Raw genomic sequence first — 22,405 nt, forward strand, 5'->3', positions numbered from 1 at the left:
GAACATGCACCATCCAACCCTTCGCTTCCCCCTCCCATTGCCATGCTCAACCTGTCGCTTTCCTCCAAATCGTCTCTTATATCACATAGTAACTCCTCCCTGTCCCCTATAGGTCTTTCTTCATTGTCAGTACATCCCTCTCTTGCCCCAAGTTCAATTATTCGCGTTGGTTCTTCTTGAATTCTGAACAGTATCTCGCCTTTTTTCCACCCTTCTTCAAGTGTTCTACTCTCGCTCGGCGCTCTAGACGTGTGCTCTGATCTTGCTGCATTAAGTGCTGTTCGCTCACATATTCCTTTTATCCTCGAGAGCTCATCTTTGGCTATCGAGAGTCTTGACTCTAAATCGTCTGTTAGTTTTTCTATGTCCACCCTTGGCGTGCTCACCTAGGCTCGCTCCCTCGTACTCTCGTATGGCGGGGGTGCCGTTGGCCTTTGGGGTGTAGTAGTTGTCGGGGGAGGCACATAAGTGGGGTCACTGTACCCCTCTGCGGGCACAGGCTTGTTTAGTATCGGGTACAAACTTATTACCTCTATTGGTGGCTCTGCATTTGGCAATTCTTTAGCATCTTTCTGTATCATTAGTGGATTGTCAGTAGTAGAGGGCAGGTCAGGATTTAATTCTGGTGCTTTAGGCGGTGGTATCTCTTCAAACAACCTCCAGAGATCTAATATTTCTCTCCTATTATGTAACTGCTTCCCCTTGTATTTCAAACAAATGCATGTGGCTACCATATCTAGGACTCCTTTGTCAAATGACCCCCCCTCGGGCCATATCTGGGGCAACCCCTCTCCCTTCAACTCTGTAATCCATTGGTCATGATATTTCTTAATTCGCTCCGCGTACCCCGGTAGGTTCTTACAAATATGTAATAAGGGCGTTTCTGCCCCCATACTTTGTGCCCTCCTGGTACTTGTGTGTCTCTATGTATCTCAAAATTACAATGTAAGCGTATCGCCATGTGAGTCCTCGTATTCTATGTCTTATTCAATAGTGGGTGCCTTTGTGTTCCTCCCCCTGCCTGCGCACCATAAAAATGTTTGTGCGCGGTCTCTATTCTGTTCTCTTTGGGGGGCACATACAAGAGCAAACCATCAGTGATCTCGACAACGTTAACCCAGAAATCAAAAAAGGTACACACTCACTTCACCTTATTACTCTTGTCTTTGTAAAGCTTTGTCCGGCCACACTTACCATGACCACTCAATGGCTATACATTTATGGCCATTTTTACACACCCATCACACCAAATTATCTCCGGACACATACGATGTGCACACACCTCTCTGTAACACTCTATTCACAGTTCAATTTGCCCTCCCTTTCCTCCCTGGCCGGCTGTCCCTGTCCGTCTTATTCAGATATATGTATGCATATATATATATATATACGTTTGATCTTCACTCTTACAGTAGAACTCTCTGTTTCTTACTTTATCTCTATAGTTTTGTACTGATCTCACTTTTATTTTTTCCCCCAACCCTAAAGAAAATAATAGAAAGAATAGCAGTCACTAATATATTCTCCGTGTCCCCCCCTTTGCCAGACACTTTTATCTTATTATCCACTTCTTCATATATTCCCAGTACTAGTCAAGATAGCACTATGCGGCGCCGCCTTCCACCCCCTCTCGGAGCTAGGTTCCCGTCACTTTTGTCTCTTAATCACCTCTTGATCCTAATGGCCATATGCAAAGAAAAAGCAAAGAAAGTTTAAGATGGTCCTTAGTAGACCCAATAAGCCCCTTTTTACCCCGCCTCGTTCCCTGTCCTAAATTTCCTCCTCTACTCCCTTTATGATCGCTCGCACTCAATACTCACGTGCCCGTCTTGAACCGATAGTCTCCGAAACTGGGTCCGTCCAGGCAGTGCTGCCGTCCGCTCAACAGTCAGCCCCGGCTCCGGCGAGCAGTACTCAAAGGGGATTTTTCAACCGGGATCCCGTACCCTTTCTCTGTTGAGTGCGCACTTCTGAGCGTACCGGTTGCCGCTGGCGGGCAGCCTCCCGGAGCCGGCGCACCGTGCGTATCCCTTTTCGACCGGAGATTTTCGTGCCAAAAGAGGACGGTAGTGATAGGTTGGGAAAAAATAATAATAATAATCACGCTTTCGGGGTCACCACTGAAGGCAAGCGTCCCCAACCAGCACGATCCTCCCCGCAATGAGAGACAATGAAGGACTCTCCCAAAATGGGAATAAGGCCAAGACAGAGTGCGGGTGAGCGTAAATGGGAGTTTACCAATCAGAATAGGGCATGCAAAGAACTCTGCAAACTCCGAGCAAAGACAGGCGTATATATTTACAAAATACGTCATCAGAACCTACATACTATAAGGGGCACAAGTTCAATGGGATTGGGTGGCGATGACTAGCTATAGGCGCTGCTGCGATGTGGTTGGCCTTGGCTGGAGGACGTCACTGGTCAGCCTCGTGGGTTGGGCTGGGCCTGGCAGGTCAGCTGAGTTCATCCGGGCGGTGGTGTTGTGCCATTGTGGCCAGTGTCAGAGATGAATGTCTGTTCCTGACTTATTTGCCCTAGGCCATGCGCACCGCAGTCTTTCAGTTATTGCAATATTATCTTCTTTAGTAAATCTTTCAATAGGTTATTCTACAGGTTAATGCAACACAGGAGGCATGCACCTTGTGAGGGGTTTGATGGTAATTCATCAGTGCGTGGTTACCAGTGTCCTGTTGACCGGTACCATAGGTCGAGGGGCTAAGTCTCAGAGCATGGGACGGGCGGTACATGTCTTTCTGTCTTGTTCGAAGTCGTTATGAATGGGCTGCTGTATGTTGCCACAGTATTGGGTGTCCTAATTGCACAGGGCCATAAGTCTAAGGTGATCCGGTGGGTTGTGGGGTTCAAGAGGGGGCGCCTTTGGATTTGTGTATTCAGGCGGAGGTTTACTGCTGTGCTGTAAATAATGCAGGTGGCAGGCCGTGGCCTTGGGTGCTGCAGAGGGGACTACAAATCTTTGAAGCAGCTCCAGCCTAGTTGGGGGAGGTGGAGCAGCGTGGCGCGGGCCTCTGCTCTCTTGTTTGGCAGTCTTCGCAGGGTGGGAGGGGGAATGGCCTTGCACATATTCACAAAGGTATCTTCCTCGTGTGTTGCCGACTTTAGGTGAAAACATCATAAACATTTGAACACTCTATAATACTCATTTGGATCACTTGAAAACATACATTTTAACTTTGCTAAATGTCTCTCAAATATAGCCAGTCTGAGCACATTATTTGTACACTGTTTTAACAACTACAGCATTTAGTTATATGCATATACATTTGCAGTAAGTGAGGTAGTAGTGAGGTTGGTGGAGCACATAGAAAATGACTCGCCACCGTACGTGACGGTAGTGGCAAATAAGGGGCTTAGACATACACGCATGACGGGTGCATTCTCGCGCGTCCTTCACATGAGCCCTCTGTATGATTACATTCGTCTTCCCTTGCACTCTAGCAGCATTAGTTCGGTTATTGTGCGGGACCATGGGGTGTAAGCTTTTCAAAGATACACATAACGAATAGTCCCCTGGAACGCTCTTTTATTGTTGGCACCCAACTGCAGTGGTGTGGGTTCTTCATTGCTAATGTCATGTAGGCATGCATTCTACCCTGTTTATACATTTTACAGGTTTCCTTAATAGAAAAAGTTTTGTGGGGAAATGCACGCTTTGCAAGTAGTCTTGGCATTAATATTTGGGAACTTTTGCTTTTATCCGAGGATCGTTTTGCAGTTCTCTTTTTCACCCAGGCCTCGCTGGCCGGGTCATGCTGGGAGCAGTGATACACTGCGGAAGGTGAAATGTTACAGTGTTAGTATCTTACACTAGCTCATGTCTGTCTTGTTCGTGGGAACAGGCTCACAACGGATCTGCCAGGGAGCTGCGGCCACAGGGATAATTGAAACTCTCCGAGGGTGGGGGCCGCGCTACAGTGCGCTGAGCTCACACCATCTTTATTAGACAAAATGGTTTCTGAGGCCTCGCTAAATTCAATACGTGTGGGCAATGTCTTCAGCAGGTGAGCCCTCCACCACCTGGGCCCTGGTGGTAAGAGGGGATGCCCGATGAGCCATGGCCCTCACCTGGGGAAGGGATGTAGGCACGGGGGGTCTTTTAGACTCTCGAAGTCTTCTATTTCCAGATGGCTCTCCGGCTGCATCATGCACTGCCACCGGTTGGCTAACCGACCGCTGCCAGGCCTTCCGAGAGCCCATTCGACCAGAGCGATTGCTGCTACTACGGCGTTCTTATTTGGTGTGCCCCTGCTGGACATCTGCAGGGCTGCTACGTGGAGGTCGACGCACACCTTCATGAGATTCTACTGCGTCGATCGGGATTCCAGGGAGGAGTCCAGGGTCGGCCAAGCAGTGCTGCGCAACCTGTTCGCTTAAGGTGAACCTGGTGAGGAGGTAAGAGATGCTTAATGTTGAGTTTTTTGTATTGCTTAATGTTGAGCCTTTTGCCACCCCCCGTGGTTGTGCATGTGGGTACTGCTATTTATTATTATATTCATGAGCATGTGAATCCATGCCAGACCCCATGCTGGAGAAGGAACAAGTTACTTACCTGTAACTGTTGTTCTCCAGCATGGGTCTGACATGGATTCACATGCGAACCCTCCCGCCTACCCCTCTGCGGCTCTTCACTTGGTCATACTGCCACTTCATGTGCTACCAAATCTGAAGATGGCTGCCAGAGGCGGGGCTTAGGAAGAGGGCAGTCATTGGCTGTGGTCAGCATGACGCAGAGATCAGTGATTGGTTACTACTACGAAAGACAGATCAGAAACGAAACTGATACTGATTTTTCTTTACCGAGGATTCCCAGCCTGACGACAGGGAATATTCATGAGCATGTGAATCCATGCCAGACCCATGCTGGAGAACAACAGTTACAGGTAAGTAACTTGTTCCTTATTCGTCCTAGTCCAGTTCCACTGGTAAGAGTATGAACGTTCCAAGAATAATGTGTGCTTTCTTCAGATACTTTAATGATTTTATGCAATGGGACCAGTATGAGTGTTCCAGCGATCTCTAGTTCTTTATTTTCACTGGGACAGGTTTGAGAGTTCCAGTAATGATTCTCAATGCCTTTAGTCCCACTGGGATGAGTATGAGAGTTTGTAAGAGTCTGGAAGGAGGAGACTGACACACAGTTGACATTGTTGGGGTTATTGACTTTATTTTGGGTCAAAATAAACCCTAACTGTCCCCAACACAAAGATGGATTTACCTGTCTCAACTAAATACGAAGCACTCGGTGATGATGTCCGTCTAAAACAAATAGTCCACTGTCCTGTGTCGAAACCTATTTCCATCCCTTACACTCTTAACTAAGGATAAACAGGGATGATTTTAGTCCAGAAGAGTGACTCCCTTCTTCTAGACTGAGGCTTTGCGTTCATCTCCTGGTGACGAAACTTGTTCTTCAGATTGCGTAAACAAAACGTTCTAACATTTCTCTTGGAGGATTTCTCTATCAATGGCAGGTACAGAAAAGAAAGTCTCTTTAAATTACTTATTATATTCACAATACCAGCGGGATGGCTTCCTCCCCCCCGGCTATTCTTGGACTCACTGTGGCAACTCAACAATCGGCGGGGGACTATCTCTCTTCCCCTGTCTTGCTCAGACTTTCATGCCGTTCAACAAATGGTGGGGGGCTTGCTCCCTTCTCCTGGCTTTTCTCAGACCTTTTTAGGATACCAGAGGGAATGACTCTGGCTCCTTGGCAGCCTCTCGTATCCGCAGGGGGAATTACTCCTTTCCCGTGGTTGGTTTCCAGCTCCTGTTATTTGTAATGTAGACCTGGTTCACTATCCTGCCAGGGATTGTTAATAATATGCCTTCTTCAGCTAGTATAGCCGACTTGGTTCACTATCCTGCCAGGCACTGCTATTGTTTATATAGCGGTTGTAATACCTTCTCTGTATTTGGCGGCCCCAGACCCTTGTTCCATCTGTAATTATTTCTTCATACTCTTTCTTAAACTTGGGGTCCCAGACCCCTACTTCATATGCAGTTCTTTTAAGGTCTCTCTCACAGGCTTTCCTCTCATCCTTGAACTCCAGGGTACTTTTACCCTTCTTAAGGGGATCCCAGATCTGTTCTTCATTCCCACTAGCTCGCCCTGCAAGCCCCTACCATCAGGAAGCTTCCGTTCGGGCTCTGGCGAGCTCCAGGGTTCGATCTCTTCCGCTCGTGCTCTCCACGTCGTCTGCCCCAGCCACAGCGTCTCCGTAGCTGCAGCTTGCTGGTAGTCATATTTGCTGGAATTCGAGGCCTGTTCTCTCAGCCATACCGCCGTGGTTAACTTCCAGCAGTGCGAAGGGTCCTTCTTCCTCTGATCCTTTTTGGATACTTCCGATCCAGGCTCTTTGATAGTTACGTTTCTTTTCAATAAACTTCTCTTGCTTTTGATGCCTGATGCTCTCAACAAACACAAAAGCTCTGTTTTACGAACACTTTTGGTGATGGCTTCACCTCTGGGTCCCCCTTTTCTGGGTGCAGACCCCTCAGTAATTGTATTCAACAAACTCACAAGACCGTTCCCTTCTGAGAGAACTTTGGGTGATGGTTTTCCACCCCTGGATCTCCCGCGGCCGGGCTTGTATCCCAATTGACAAGGGGGCACTTCCTTTCCCTTGCAATGCTTCTTGCTTTCACAAATCTTAATGTTTTTTTAAACAGGTTTTCAGGCTTTGCCCCTCGTTGTCGGTTTCCCTCTGCCAGGTTTACTCTCGCCGACTTTTCCTATATACAGTTCATGCATTAACTTTCACCATGCAGGATTCACTTCCCTTAGCTTTTGGAATTATCTGCCCGTCAAAGACTTTCGACGGTACAGACGATTTTACAAGACCCTTGTATGACCACTTTGACCTTTCTTCACCTCGTCCCAAGGCCTTCTGGTTACGCTAGTCTTTACCATTGGGTAATCGGCCTGAGGTTTCTGAGTGAGCAACCACGCGGTTTCCCCTCTTCGTTAATAGTATCTCTTGCTTTTCAAAGTTCAATTTAGCCTTGGGCTACTTTTCGTTCAGCACAGTCCCCTCGGCTCACTGGCTGTGATGAACCGCTTGGCCTTCTTCCTCTTTGGAGTCAAGGTTGGTACCACAGAGACAAGCATCTCTCCCCGGCTTGGTAATCAGCGGAGGAGGGTCTTGTGTACCGTCAACCTCTGCTGCAACACACGTTGGCTATTATTCGCAAACTAATCATTCCGTCTTCGGTGGTTCCACTGGCCTTACTCGGAAAATGCAAGATCAAAACTCTCTTCGTCACCCTCTCGGTCTGCGCCGTCTTCCTCCTCTTGAACAGCTGTGCTGAATTAGCTCTTATGTCGTGTGGACTGCCTTGCTCATATTGTGCTTTTGTGCTCCACCTTTTATCCCTGAGGGCAAGAGAAAGGGCTGTCAGGTGTGCGTGATTCTGATCTATTGCCTGACCCTGGTATTGGGACATGTCAGGTAAACGGCCCTGGTGTTGGTACGTTTTCTTTCGTGTTGTGCGAATGTGTTTGTGTGGGAAAAGAGGGTGGGCAGTGTTTTGGGATATCCTACATGGTTGGATGGGGAAAAGGTGTTGAAAGAAGAAGGTGGATACCACGTCTCGCCTGTCGGTGTCCAACTCCCCAAGGACCCCAATCCAGGTGATCCTCCCTCACTGGTCCATCCCCAGGAACTGGATACAATAGCGAAGGCTGTGTACTGGCCACCTGGATGACAGATCCCTGGGGTCTAGCTAGGGAGACACCTTCAGGTTTCTCCCATCACCCGGTTATGTCTCTGGACACCTTGAGTTCTCTTCAGTGTCCTGCATCTCCTGGGTTGCTTCATGGCAGGCGTTACGCTCCACACCTACACGCCTCTTAAGGTTTGGAAGCTGCGTGTCCGTTCTCTCCTCCGCATAGCTCGAACAGCTGTTACGAACTTCCCGGCTTCTCGCTCTGGTGTCTATTTTTATGACTGTCAAGTCCTTTCTCTCCATCGAGCTCCTATTCTGTATTCCTCCATTGCGTTTTTTCATCCCAGTACTAGATGGGTTTGTTATTCTAGGTGTTATCAATGCATTTGGTTGACAATAGCAGACTTTGATTCTTCCTTTTCTTCAAAGGTGGTCATTGTAGGATTGCAAAAACAATATGGCTTAGGGTGTCCTTGTCCCCAGAGGGGGGGAGTCTCGAAGTTCTGCTTGCCTCTACTCCTAGGGAAGGTATTTTCGTAGTGGGCTCTCCTCCCTAGCCTCACAGCGAAAGGCTTCCCCCGGAGAGAAGTGACAGATTCCTGCGACTCATCACAAACTCTTTGCACAGAAGACATGCTGAAGGCACCAATGCAGCCCTCCTCAGGAACTTCATGAAACTGGGGAAGGCGAGTTCCAATTGCGGCTACCGCACATGGGCGACAGCAGGTGTCTTTTCATTTGCGGTTGAAGAAGTCCTCCTACCCTCCATAGGATAACATTGGGAACAGCCCCTTTTGATCCTAGCATTCCATTCCACTGCCTTTTGGTTGTCGAACCCGTGTAGTATCATCTGGAATATAAGAACGCCATTTACTTACCTAGTAACATTGCTGAATATCTTCTTTGATTCCATCATCAACACAAGTAACTTACCTGCTACCGTTACATTCTGGGGAGAGGAATTCAGAGCTTCAGCACAGCAACTGGGCGAACCAACCGTCCAGGAGTTGCAGCAGGCGTCTCTTCCAAGTTCTTCTTCGGATTCATTCGTCCAGTTTTCGACTCTGCCTTCCAAGCCAAAACGTCTTGCCTTTTATGCAGGTTTCTCCCATTCATTCCAGCCTAGCTGTCAATCACCCAGCAGGTGGCTGTCCTTGCTGGTCAGTCAGTCGGCTAATCACCTAGGAGTGCATTTCCATCTCCTAGAAGACTAAGCAGTGGGAGTTTTGGGCACCTCCCTCGCTTCCTGCCCCCGCCAGACATCTTGGAGTCAGAGGCGGACTTCACTCGTGAATCCCACCAAAGACAAAATGAACAAAGGGACCAAACCTGTCTTTTGGCGCACAGAGTAAATCTCAAGAAGGACCTTTCCACAAAGAAATGATGAAAAAAGAACACCGGGCCATTTTGACAAATATTGCACCTATGGGTGCTTTACTGCAGCTGCGAACGCAGCCCGCGGTAAAAGCATACCACAGTAGTTTAAAGTAAACCACTGCCCCAGGCATTCATTGAGGAAAGGGTAACATAAAATTGTTACATGAGAAGTTAGACAAAGGGGCTACTAAGTAACCCCTCCAGCACCCTATTGTAAGATAGTGTGTTATGGGTCTAGAAAGTTACACATGTAAGTAAAGTCAATTTCACTTCACTGCTCTTGGAAACAGTAGATTGTCCAAGAGAAGGTCTTTTTTAAAAAAAAAATAACTTTTATTTACTGTTGGCATGTCAATTGACAAATCAAACATTTCATTTCAAACATTTGGGAGACACATATTCTTACTCAATTCAACATTTAAACATAATGGTATTTCATGTTGCACACAGTATTTATTGAATGTCTCTGTCTAACCCTCCTCTTCCTCCGAACTGTACGTCGATGTGTGTAGATATGCTCTGAGTGGGGCCCAGATGTCTTTAGGTCTGGATTGGGTTTGTATGCCCTGCACACATATCTCCTCGTTTTCCTGCATGAGAACTATGTTTCGAAGCCATGTTTGGACCGTGGGGGGGGGGGGGAGTCCTAGACATCCATTTCAGAAGTATGTGCCTCTTGGCTACTGCTCCGACCACTGCAAACAGCCTACAGGCTTTAATCAAGGCTTTTCCAATGTCCCTTAGTAAGTATTTTAGCGGGGTTGCCCGGATGTGGGTATCCAGTATGTCGCTCACTGTCTCCGCCACATCTTCCCAGAATTGGCGGATCGGTGGGCAGTACCAATACATACGGATCCTGTCCGCTGCGATCGTTCCACATTTGGGGCATGGTGCTTGTTAGACAGAAACCTGTGCAGTTCCCTCTGGGACCACTGCAAAAGATTTAAGACTACAGGTGTTTGGCAGTAAACCCACTTGGTAGCAGTCTGTACCACCCAGATTTACCTGGTAGCTGTGGCTGAGCAGTCAGACTTCCCTCAAGAAGAGTTAGGCAGTATACAGAGCATACATAATGGGTACAGAGGCACAGTATTACAAGCAAACACTGACCAGAGCTAGGTGTAAAAGTATATAATTATTTATTTAAAAGACACACTCATAAATTACACTAGCACAGAAAAGCTAAGTAAGTCAAAACACAGTCACTATTACTTATATGTACATCCCTAGTTATTTGTTGAACAAGTCTAAGTTAACACCACTTATTTCCAAACAGAGGTGAGCGCTTAACGTTAGATGGCACTCCAACAAGTTAGTTAAAAAGGGAGGGAAAAGTCAAAAGTAATGAAATTAGCAAGGCAAAACACTTTTCAGAGATTAACAGTGAGTTTAGAAAGGCAGTCTATTGAGGAGCAAGGAAGTTCGGTTGCCAGGCCCACTCTATGGAAACCCAAGTGAAAAGATGCCCAAGATCACACAATGTCACAAGTCTTTACCGGTGAGTAGAAAAGGTTTTACCAAGTTTAGAAAAGTTTAGTTAGGGTGTCTCAGGCTTACCCAAGGTCGAGAGCCGAGGGCTAAATCTACCCCGTACAATCGGTGGCAAGGGAAGCCGGGCGGAACACGGTACCTTTAAAATGGAAAGGATACTCCAGCGGTGGCAGTTGTTCCTGGTAGTGGGTGCAAGTCGCTGCGTCGTCCAGAGGAGGAGAAGATCTCGTCGTGGAGGAAGGCTGAAGGTCGTTGCACTACCAGGGAAGAAACCAGCCGTGGAGTTTTTCCGGTTAAAAAGATGTTACCCCTCTTTCGCGGTTGAGGTAAAAAGTGGTATCCCGGTTGCCGGGGTGCTTGGCACAGGCAGGGCGGCGAAAAGAAGGCAGAAACTGGTTGTCCCCACCAGTCAAGGGAAGAAGACTCTCCAGGCGGGAGATCTCCTCTGTCGTTGGGAAAAGTGGTGAGACGGTTCCGCAGGGCTCCACCGGTGGTGTCGTCTTGGCAGGTCGGCTCGGCTTCTCCCTCTTCGGCTTCTTTAGGTCCTGTGGCGACTTCTGAAGAACCAGTCCCAAAAACCCTGCTTTTATGCAGCAAACCCCCATTCATACGGCCTAGCTGTCACTCAAACATGCTAAGTGGTGAGCGGGGTGGCTCAGCACTTGGGCCAATCACACCAGAGTGCGACATGAGTTGGCAAGGCAACTCAGTCCAGGGTGCCTAAACACCCTCCCACACCCCCTGTGGTACCCAGACAGAATGGCACCACTTTGGAGGGCTTCTGTGCAGAAGCCCGCCAAAAGTGGAACAAAGGGTCGACTCGGGTTCAGGGTTACTGAAGTGAACCTAGACGCCATTTTGGCGGCGAGTTCTGGCAAAAAATCCCAACCGGTGAATTTATATTAAATAAATAAACCGGCGGTATCTTTAACATTGCACCAAAAAGTGGTGCATTAAAATCAATGGGAAATCCCATTGGGAAATATTCCGGTGGAATATTTCCGTGGTATCCACTGCCACCAGCCAGAAACTTGGCGAGGGGGGACGGGACAGTACCCCCTCGACAACAAACCCAGGGGCAATCTAATTGCCCCTACCAGTACTTCCACAGTATGATGGTTTGTACTGGTTAAGTTCCTAAGTTAAGACTAGTAAAGTCAATGGGGACTTTACAGACCCAGGGAGACAGTAGTCAGTCCCAGGGTGTGGAGTCTATGTTTGGGGGTCTCTATGACACCCCTGTGTTACTGCACTGAGGGGTGCTGTGTAACACACATTCAAAAACCAATGATAGCCTATGGGGGGAAAAAAATACCCCATAGCCCATAAGCACATAGCAAGTCACAGAAACACTCTCAAGTCATGCCCAAGAGTGAGGGTAAAAGAGTCTCACTCTTGGCAGGAGAAAAAAATAAACCCCAAAAATCCAGCAAAGCTGCTGGGGGACTCACTAGGTTAGGAAATTCAGCCTAAACAGAGAATTCTCCCTAACAGTGCTTGTTTGGATGGGTTGAATTTGGTGGTCTTTTCGGGGGTAATATGTAGCTGATTTAGAATTGGATGAGGTGGAAGTTGGCATTGAGGGAGATGGTTTCAGTGTAACCACGATAGTGTGTCCATTGTTGCTCATCAATTTCTATACCAAGATCTTTCTCCCATTTGGATCTCATCGTGTTGGCAGAGGCGGTGTGAGCTTGTGCCTTCCTGTATATTTCAGAGATGCCACTCGAGTCCTGTCGGTGTTAGGATGTTCTCAAGAGAAGGTATTTAAACCTTTGGGAAATCTGAAAGACTTCCCTGTGCCAATGCACTGAAGGTTCTTTGTGACACATATGATGCCTATGCAGTTTGTCAGACTCCACAACCAAAAAGAAACTCAGACAGCAAAACGCATAGAATTTAAAAGTCCCAAAGTTCAGCAAGATAGCTGGGGGTCTCTAAGGTGGGAGGAATTTGGCACTAAACTGAAAATTCTCCCTAACATGGGGGGTGGTTGTCTCCTCCTGCACTCCATAGGATAACTTTGGGAACAGGCCCTTTGGATCCTAGCATTCCATTCCACTGCCGTTCGGTTGTCGAACCTACGTAGTATCATCTGTAATATAAGAACTCCATTTACTTAGCTAGTAACATTGTTGAATATCTTCTTTGATTCATCACAACACAAGTAACTTACCTGCTACTGTTACATTCTGGGGAGAGGAATTGTGGCCCCTGTGACTTTAGGGCACAAGGGCCTATCCCCCTTAATGATTGGACTGATGAAGATAAGGAAATTCACTTGTAACTTTGTCGCATCTTTACTGCATTAATTAACTCACCTTTTGGGTTCAATAAGTCATTTGAATGCCTTTTAAGAACCTATGGTGAATGTCTATATGTTTATTATTGAGTATTGTGTGATGTAATCTGCTAGATTCATTTTTTAGTGTGTGTAAAGGCATAGTATGAATATTTGTATCTGTATGCATTCATGTCTAAATTGAATTATTGTGTACTTCACTGTGTGGACTAATTGTGGACCCCTGGCCCCACTCAGTCTGAGAATAGCCTTGACTGCTCTCCACGTATACCTTGATAAGGTTTTGGCTATCCTCTCAGATATCTGAGAAGTTAGCCAAAACCCAATCAGTCAAGGCTATTCTGTGTGCTCTCTGTTCACTGTAACTATGGTGGCCTCCTAAAATCTGTCCATCATCCAGATTCTGGAAATCCATCTTAATGGGTGAGTGAGCTCCAGGCTCTCTATGTTAATCCTCCCTACTTTGTTTCCTCCAAGTAGAAGGCCACGTTCAGAGTCGGAGACCCTCCTTCCTTACGAAGGGTGTTTCTGATTTCCATCTCTCTGAAAAGATCCATCTGCCTGTCTTCTTTTCTCCACCTCACCCTTGCAAGGCAGAGGAACGGTTCCATTGGTTATATGTGGCCCACAACTTCTACTCGTTTCATACACGGGAGAAGATAGCTTGTGACCGGTATTTTGGTTATGCATGTTCCCCTGCAGGTAGGGTGTCACAGAACAGACCCTGTCTCGGTGGATCATTCCCTGCATCTCGAATGCTAAGATCTTGCTGGCAAGGAGGTCCATAAGGGTCTCGGGGCTCTCTCCACCAGGGTTGGTTGCCACCTCAGCTCTTTAACGTAGTGCCTGGAGTTTTGCTCCGCAGCCACATGGGCTTCCTTGCACACGTTTGCTAAGCATTACTGCTTGGATTCTATATCTGGTCAGAACGCTCATTTTGGTAGGCTGTCTTTCAGTGTTTCCTAGTTTAGGTGGTGTCCTTACTACCCTCTCTCCTCAAGGTCGTTTTACTGCTTTGGGAGTGTAACATAGTTGAGGAATCTGTGGAAGGAAGGAGTCCATTAGAAGAACAGATTACTTACCTCTCAGTAATGTTCGGATTCTTCATCGCCCTCCCTGCCTGCCCCTCTTGGGGTAGCTAATAAACCTTAGTTCTGTGGACCCTCAGCGTCATAGTGCTAGGAAATAGGGTGAAACTGAGATCACCGGGCGCTGCGCCTCTATACATGCTGGCCCCAATATCATATCCGGCACGGGACGCATAGAGGTGTCAGGCAGAACCTCCTGGCGGCAGAAAATGTTTCAGAGAAGAAGCTGGCACTTGGATAGATCTCATAGATGAGGAATGCGTCTGAGGAATTTCCATCAGAAAGAACATTACAGAGCTGTAAGTAATTTGTTCTTCAGAATGCTATAACACAGTAAGCAAATCGGTCCCAGATGGCTTAAGAGCACACTCCACTAGAGGAGTAGAAACTTCCCCAGCTATACACAGAGGAGACCCTACCATGGACATTTGCCAAGCAGCAAAGGGGCTATTCCTCTACACGTTCACTAAGCATTGTTACTGGACACCTTGGAATGGTCAGGAAGCCCGATTCGGCAGAGGGGTTTGGCATAAATGCTTTGTAGGGAGATTACAACAGGGGTTGCTCTCTTTCCCTCCTCCAAGGGAACAAGCACTGCTATTGGAGTCTGTCTAAGATAAGTAATTGTGGGAGGACCCATTCCATTAGAAGAACTTATTACTTAACCCTGGTAATGTTTCTGATGGGGGAATCTTTAGGAAGATTATCCATCGCACTCCCATTCTGCCCCTCGGAGAGTTACTTTGCTCATTGCAAGTTTCTCCTTCTCTTCCATTAGGGTCATAAAATTCCACATGTTGCATTTTACATAGTACAAAAATACAATTCACTAGCGCAGCTGAGCACGGGGGGAAATTAGTAAACTGAGGTCACGGGTGCAGCGCCGGCTCTTTGTATCGACATCTGTGTCACATATGATCCTGATACCAAGGAGTGTCGAGGTTCTCTCGACGCTGAACTGGGCCACCTGGTGCGGGAAAAAATGCAAAAGATGTACTGCTGTGGCAGAATACATCTAAAATAAGTAATCTGTGGGAGGAACATCCATCAGAAAGAACATTGCCAGGGATAAGTAATGTGTTCTACTATGTCTTAGAGGTTTAGGCATACAGTGACTGTTTTTTGTGTTTGCACAAGGGGCTCTGAAGATTACTGTATGAATATACTATTCTACAGTGTCTAGGATTCCCTTTTCTTCCCCTCCCTAACCTTTATGTTCTGTCGGTCACCAACTAGTGGACTTAAATTGTATTGTTGGGAGTGGGTTAGGTCTTATATGACCATTATTGGTTTTATACATGTACTTCGTTTTTACTGTGTGCTTTGTTTAACCTATAGTACTTATTTTACCGAATCGAGATTGTATGTGTAATTTTATTAAAGTGTATTCTTCCAGTATACCAATGTGTTCAATTTGGTTATCTGTGTGGAATACGAGTCTTCCCTACCTGCTCTCCTCGTTCCTGGAGTTAAGCCTGCCTGCTCTTCCAGAGCTAACTTCTGTGGAGAGGAGGGTTTACCTTTCAGGTTGGGACACTCTCCCACCTTTAGATTGGATTGTTACACAGCTCTCACCACATATGGAGGTTTCTGTACAAACCTAACAGCCACCTTCTAGCATCTCCAAAAAGGAATCGAAGATGATGGCGACTGTGCTTGATGTTCATAGGCTCAGTAACCTCAGGGATAGTCCGATGTATTGTCTAATTTTGCTAATTGGCATGCTTATTATCCCACTAAGCATCTGAGCGTATATTGAAAATGGCGATTCTGACAAAACATAGTCACACAAGTTAAGTTTCTTTTCTCTTACATCAAGTTTTAAAACTATGTGCAAGGTTTTGGGATTATTCAGGTAACGTTTGGAATTCATCAAGATTCTGCTTCAACAATATTTTTCCAGTAATGGCAGATAGTAAAATAATGTGTTATAATTTTTCTGAGAGATGTTTTTTAATGTCATCAGGTTTACCAGTGATGTACTGCCTTCTGGAAGCAGTGTCCGTCTGTCCACAGAAACTAGCAACCAAGTTTGTAGATAAAATTGACTGGATAAAGGTATGAAAATATATGCATGTTAAATACTGTATGTATTGCTGTTTTTGCTGGTTTCGTTTCCTACTTGTTCAAGTATCTAGTTGAAGTTTCACAGATGCAGTTGCATAATCATGATAGCCTTTTTTTTTTTTTTTTTTTTTTTTTTTGCAAATTGATTTTGGTTGATTTTAAAAGAACATTGAAAGATAATGGACAACCTTGGGGGCACATAACCTCTCAAAAAGTATGCAACTCTGGAACTTCCATAAGAACTTGTCCCTCCCCTCCCCCACCTCCCACCCATTCCCACCCTCCAGTCTGTTTAACCACAATAACACCTGTGTATGGACCCTTGGGTTTTGCATGAGTCCAATCCTGTGATGGTTGGGCACCTTTCTCAGCCAAGTCAACGTAAAGCCTGAACATTTTTGTTTTTACCTAGGCCGAGCCGAAGTGTCTTTGCCATAGGGGTTCTACATCACCTTGTCCCTTGTGTTTTGGAATATTGCTGCCATATTCGCACTACCACCATGAATTGCTGCTGTGATCTTTTCCATCAGGTAGATATCCTTTGCTGTGTCTGCCAATTCTTTTAGACTAGGGAGCTACCCTCTCTTCTAATGTCTGGCTCGACATGCCCTGGCTGCCAACAGGAGAAAGTGTACCATGGAGGGCAGGTGGTGCCATTCCTCTTCCTGCTTCTGCAAGCCAAACGCCAGCATCTGATCCAACTTCCATTCCATCCTCCCTACATCCTTGATCCACCCCAGGACCTCGGCCCAATACATATGGACCTTCGAACAACCCCACCACAGTAGTCCGCTCTGCTTCCACAACCATGCCAACATAGGGGATTCACTGTGGGAAACATCTTGGATAGCCGCATCGGGTCGGATTGCCACTGATGCAGTAGATTCAGACCATGGAGTTTGTACTGGCAGGATATGGACGATTTATAAGCCCTCCTGCACATAAGTTGCAATAGATATCTGTCCAATTCCACTGTTACACATGGGCAGCTTTCCAATAGGCAGCATTCGCATGCACCATTTTCCCTAAAGCGTTTTCTAAACTTGAAACGGTGCGCGAAGGCTTCAGTCTGGCAGAAATGGAAGTTGCCATGGAAACTGTCAACTAAGACGCATCGTCCATGTCATGTGACACGTCAGCTGCTTTCCCCAACTACGCTTACGCGCAAGCCCTGCCTTCATACTAATGTATAAATCTGGCGTTCGGCTATTCCAAGGCGCTACTTGGACTATCAGTTTTCTGCAATTGCAATTTCCTGACTCAGTTACGTTTCCCAGACTCCTTTCCGCCTCATCCTTTGATTCAACGCCTCGGACTTCCTCAACATGGATAAATTATGGACTTCTTTGCCTCTTGATTCTGCCTTCGTTCTATGCTCCTAGCTACCGAACTCGGACCGCTTCCGGACTGCTTTGCCTCTCGACCTCGGTTAACGTAACATCCTTGGCTTCAGCTCCTATTGCAGTCTTCATGTTTGCCGGTGTTCCTTTACCCGCATCCAATTCTCATTCTACACTACCCTGTCTGTTATCATGCCTTGTCTCACATTCACATTACAGGCATCTTCCTGCTAGCATCCTTTGCAATACGTTGTGGACTCGTTCTTGCCTGATTCTGAACCTCCATCTTCTATACTTCATCTCACTCTGTACTGGATCCCTTATGGATTTACCGTAGGACCACAACAGCAAGTGCACTTACGAACGCTTTGCTGTCTAGTGCACCAACCGGTTACTAGCACGTCCCTTGTGCTGCCCGTGTTATCCTTCCTATACTAACCTTCCTCTTTATTTCATCCCTCTTTTTTTCTGTTTTGGACGACTTCTTTCTGATTCACCTCATACCTTCCTGGAAAGCACATTCACCCTATATTTGGTTGGGAGGTACGGATAGGGGATTGCCCATTCCAGGGGGTTTATGGTGTGTTTGGTTCTCCATATAGGTTCAGATTCCAAATGCCCTAGCAAGACTATAATAGGTATTACTGTAGTCACTGTTTCCAGATCTATGTACTTTTGACTTTATATTGGTATTAATCAGTTCTGTGTGATTTTCTTGCAGCATTGGTTTGGTGGTGCACCTGTTACCCGCTCTTTTGTATGATCAACACCTCTGCCTGTCTATTGTTAGAACAGCAGAGGGGTGTATCGTAAAGAAGAGTTCCCTCAAGTTGAGGAGGCCTCACTTCTTGGGGTCTTGGTGAAGTCAGGCTAGCTGTCGATTCAGAGAGGATCTACTTGCTGTTCCACTCGCTTATACTCAGGCATCTAATCAACGCCCCTAGCTGATACGGTGTGGTGAGTAACAGAAATAGAAGCCTACTAAGATCATGTCAATGGAGTCCTCGGACACCCTGGCACAGATCGTGCAGATGGTTACGGATTTGCAAACTGATCTGACAAATGCGCATGAGGCGCTTCGTCAGCGCATGGATTCAGTCTTTGGCAACCACACCAGCCCCACAGATAGTAGACCTTGCAGGGGCTACGGCCTCTGGTTCAGGCTTTTCCTCCTCGACAGGAAACGGCACCCATGGTACTTTCCACCCAGTTTCCATTGGCTCCTCCGGAGCGTTTGTTGGGGATCCTAAACAATACAGAACATTTGTTAACCAATGCAAGTTGCATTTCCTTTGCCGCCCTGCATCTTTTCCCACTTCTACTTCAAAAGCGGCTTTCGTCTTATCCCACATGCGTGGTACTGCTGCTGCATGGGCAAATCCATTGTTGGAAGCAAACCGCCATGCTTTATTGTCATGATTCCTGCCCCTCATGTCCCCAGCCCTCCAAGATGTCAGGCTGGAGCCAGGCCACAATCACCTACATGGCCCTCAAGGGCCTCTCCATCCCTCCAAAGACCCACTTGGAGTCAGACTTGGTGCTTGTGGCACCAGACTCACTCACTCCCATAGGATAATATTGGGGATTGGACTTGTAGTGCATTGATGGGGACAAGATGGATGCCCTCACATATGTTGGTTCCCAGAACTGCATGTGCAGTCTAGTCTTTTGGGTGTGGTTCAGCCCAGAGACACCTGGGATACCCAGAGACTATTTAAGCCACGCCCAGGCTAAGAAACATGCTTTGTGTTTTCTGCACCTGCAGCGTGACACTCAACGTGTTCGGATCGGTCTCCAGTAGGCCTGCATCTTTCTTCTGCGCTCAGCTCCTGCAAGATCAAGAACACCGTTGGGAACAGCCTGTTAGGCAGAAACCTGTGCAGTTCCCTTAGGGAACACTGCAAAAGATTTAGGACTACAGGTGTTAGCAGTAAACCCACTTGGTAGCAGTCTGTACCACCCAGATTTACCTGGTAGCTGTGGCTGAGCAGTCAGACTTCCCTCAAGAAGAGTTAGGCAGTATGCAAAGTATACGCAATAGGCACTCAGACTCAATAATACAAGCAAACACTGACCAGAGCTTTGGTATCAAAGTATATAATTATTTAAAAACACTGTTTGAAACACTCCAGCACTCTTATTGTAAAACATTCTAGACACAGTTACTATTATAATATATACACCCCTTATTCCTTATCAGATGAGTCTTAGTAAAACACCACTTATTTTCATACAGAGGTGAGCGCTTAACTAGATGGCACTCCAATAAGTTTATGAAAAAGGGAGGGAAAAAGACAGAATATGGAAAGGTACACCACTCTAAGATTTAGGAACACTGTTTGCAAGGCAGAAGAGCAAAAGTCACTGGTGAGCCAAAGTCCAAAGGCTGGGCCCACTCTTAGAGAGAGCAGAGCACAAATGCGCCCAAGATCACACAGTTACACTAGGCTTAGAAAGTCTTGCAGAGAGTTCAGAAAGAGTTTAGAGAGGCTCAGAAAAGTTTAACCAGGGTGTCCCAGGCTAACCCAGGTTCGAAAGCCGGGGGCTAAATCTACCCCGTACAGTCAGTGGCAAGGGAAGCCAGGCGGGACACGGTACCTTAAGTGGGAAGGATCCTCCAGCGGTGGCAGTTGTTCCTGGCAGTGGGTGCAAGTCGCGTCGTCGTCCAGGGGAAGAGAAGATCTCGACTTGGAGGAAAGATGAAGGTCGTTGCACTGCCAGGGAAGAAACCAGCCGTGGAGTTTTCCGGTTAAAGGTAGTACCCTTTAATTCGCGGTCGTGGTAAAACGTGGTATCCCGGTTGCCGGGGTGCTTGGCACAGGCAAGGCGGCCACGAGATACGTCGGGAAGGCGAAAAGACGGTGAAACTGGTTATCCCCACCAGTCAAAGGAAGAAGACTCTCCGGCGGGAGATCTCCTCTGTCGTTGGGAAAAGTGGTGAGACGGTCCAGCAGGGCTCCACCGGTGGTGTCGTCGTGGCAGGTCGGCTCAGCTTCTCCCTCGTCGGATTCTTAGGTCCTGTGGCGACTTCTGAAGTTCCAGTCCCCAAAGCCCTGCTTTTATGCAGAAAACCCCCATTCACTCAGCCTAGCTGTTACTCAAACATGCTAAGTGGTGTGGCCGGCCGGCTCACCACTTGGGACAATCAGGACGGAGTGCGACTTGAGTTGCCTAGGCAACTCAGTCCAGGGTGCCTAAATCCCCCTCCACACCTCCTAAGTACCCCAGACAGAGTGGCACCACTTTGGAGGGCTTCTGTGGAGAAGCCCGCCAAAAAGTGGAACAAAGGGCTCGACTTGGGTTGGAGTCACAGAAGAGAACACAAACGCCATTTTAGAACCGAGTTTTGGCAAAAAATACCAACCGGAGAATTAATATTAATTAAATAAACTGGCGGTATGTTCGAGGCTATCGTAATTAAATAAATAACGATAGTAGCCTCGAACAATGGGAGAATCCCATAGAGAAATATTTGCGGTTGAATATAAAAAGTAGTATCCACTGCCACCAGCCAAAACTCGACCAGGGGGGGCGGAGATGTGCCCCCTCGACTAACAGACCCCAGGGCAATTGAATTGCCCCAGCCAGTACGTCCACAATATGATGGTTTGTACTGGTTCTGTTCAGAATTCATGACTAGTAAAGTCAATGGTGACTTTACAGACCCTGGGAGACAGTAGTCAGTCCCAGGGTATGGAGTCTATACTGGGGAGTCACTATGACACCCCTGTTTTACTGCACTGAGGGTGCTGTGTAACACACATCACAAAAACACATGAAGCCCTATGGGGTAAAAGACTCCATAGCCCATTAAACACATCTAGATTCAAAGAAACACACTCAAATCATGCCCCAGACTGAGGGTAAAAGAGTCTCACTCTTGGAAGGAGAAAAAAGTAAACCCCAAAAATCCAGCAAACTTGCTGGGGGACTCACTAGGTTAGGAAATTCAGCCTAAACAGAGAATTCTCCCTAACACAGCCTTACCTTGCGGCGCTTCTGCCCATCATTCATCGCTTCTTCTGTTCAGCGGGCATCTTCGGCGGTGTCATTCCCTTCCCGGCACGCCGCTTCCTAAGGAAAAGGGAAAAAAACAGAAAAAAGGCATTAGTAAGCATTCAGCAAATCTTCGCTTATTTTTAAAGACTGTGCAAGCTTCAAATGCTTACCTGAATCCCAGCCGCTCTGGGGGAACTCTGTCTCTGGAACTTCTCATCCATCTGCAAGAGGGAAAAGACACTCCAGGTTAGCGTGGAAACATCTAGAGGCGCCGCATACCACGCTTACTCACCGCATTTCTTCTTCATAACCAGCATCCACGCTGAAAATGTCGCGGCACCTAAAAGACACAGAAAAAGAACTCAGTTCAATACAAATACGAAAGGGTCGCATCGCGCTCTCACTCACCTTCAGCGCTACTCATCTCAGCAGCACGTCGCCATCCCAGACGCCGGCCATCATCTAAGGAAGGAAAGGAACAAAGTTAGAGAACTGTTTAAAAGACTCATTATACTTACCTGTCGGACTCTTGCCAGTGAAGTAACTAGGCAGCAACGAGCCTGCATCAATCATCGTGCCCCTGCGCTGAAAGCAGGACGGAGAGCACACTTTCCAAGAAAACAAGGCCAAGTCTCCAGTCTAGTAGACTCCAGGGAAGGGTTCGAGGTCGTAAGAGGTCAGAACAGGCTGAGTGACATCCCCGTGGATACCAGGTGAGCGTTAGTTATATAACTGTGATGCTCTTCTTGCCAGGATGAGTAAAGTGTTTGATACTCGCTATACCACACAGGCCACAGACCTGTAGCTTCTGAAACTGGCCCGTTTCAACCAACTGGCTGCGGAGACCGATTGGTCTGAGGAGAAGAAGGCTGCTGTGTTCTATCAGGTTCTCTCTGAAGAACTGAAAGATACCTTGTCTACAGTACCAGTCATTCCCACCGCTTTTGGAGAATTGCTCAATTTAGTGTTACAAATCGATGCTCGCAGGGCTGAAAGGCGGGGTGAAAAGAAACCGACACTTCTCCCTAGATCTCCTGAGTCCTCAGTTCCTCAAC

The 22,405-nt window shown here is 47.1% G+C and overlaps 1 protein-coding gene across 2 annotated transcripts in view; it reads left to right on the forward strand.

Annotated features, from left to right (window-relative positions):
* The window catches only part of ECPAS (Ecm29 proteasome adaptor and scaffold), a 3,148,361-nt gene that overhangs the window by 1,005,817 nt on the left and 2,120,139 nt on the right, over positions 1–22,405 (forward strand). For both annotated transcript variants that reach the window (XM_069630810.1, XM_069630809.1), the window contains exon 19: positions 15,911–16,002. In XM_069630810.1, the coding sequence (XP_069486911.1) occupies positions 15,911–16,002 (92 nt within the window). The remainder of the gene's footprint in view (positions 1–15,910; positions 16,003–22,405) is intronic.

Source organism: Ambystoma mexicanum, chromosome 6q (assembly GCF_040938575.1).
Source record: "Ambystoma mexicanum isolate Mex_15411 chromosome 6q, UKY_AmexF1_1, whole genome shotgun sequence".
NCBI classification, from domain to species: Eukaryota; Metazoa; Chordata; class Amphibia; order Caudata; family Ambystomatidae; genus Ambystoma; species Ambystoma mexicanum.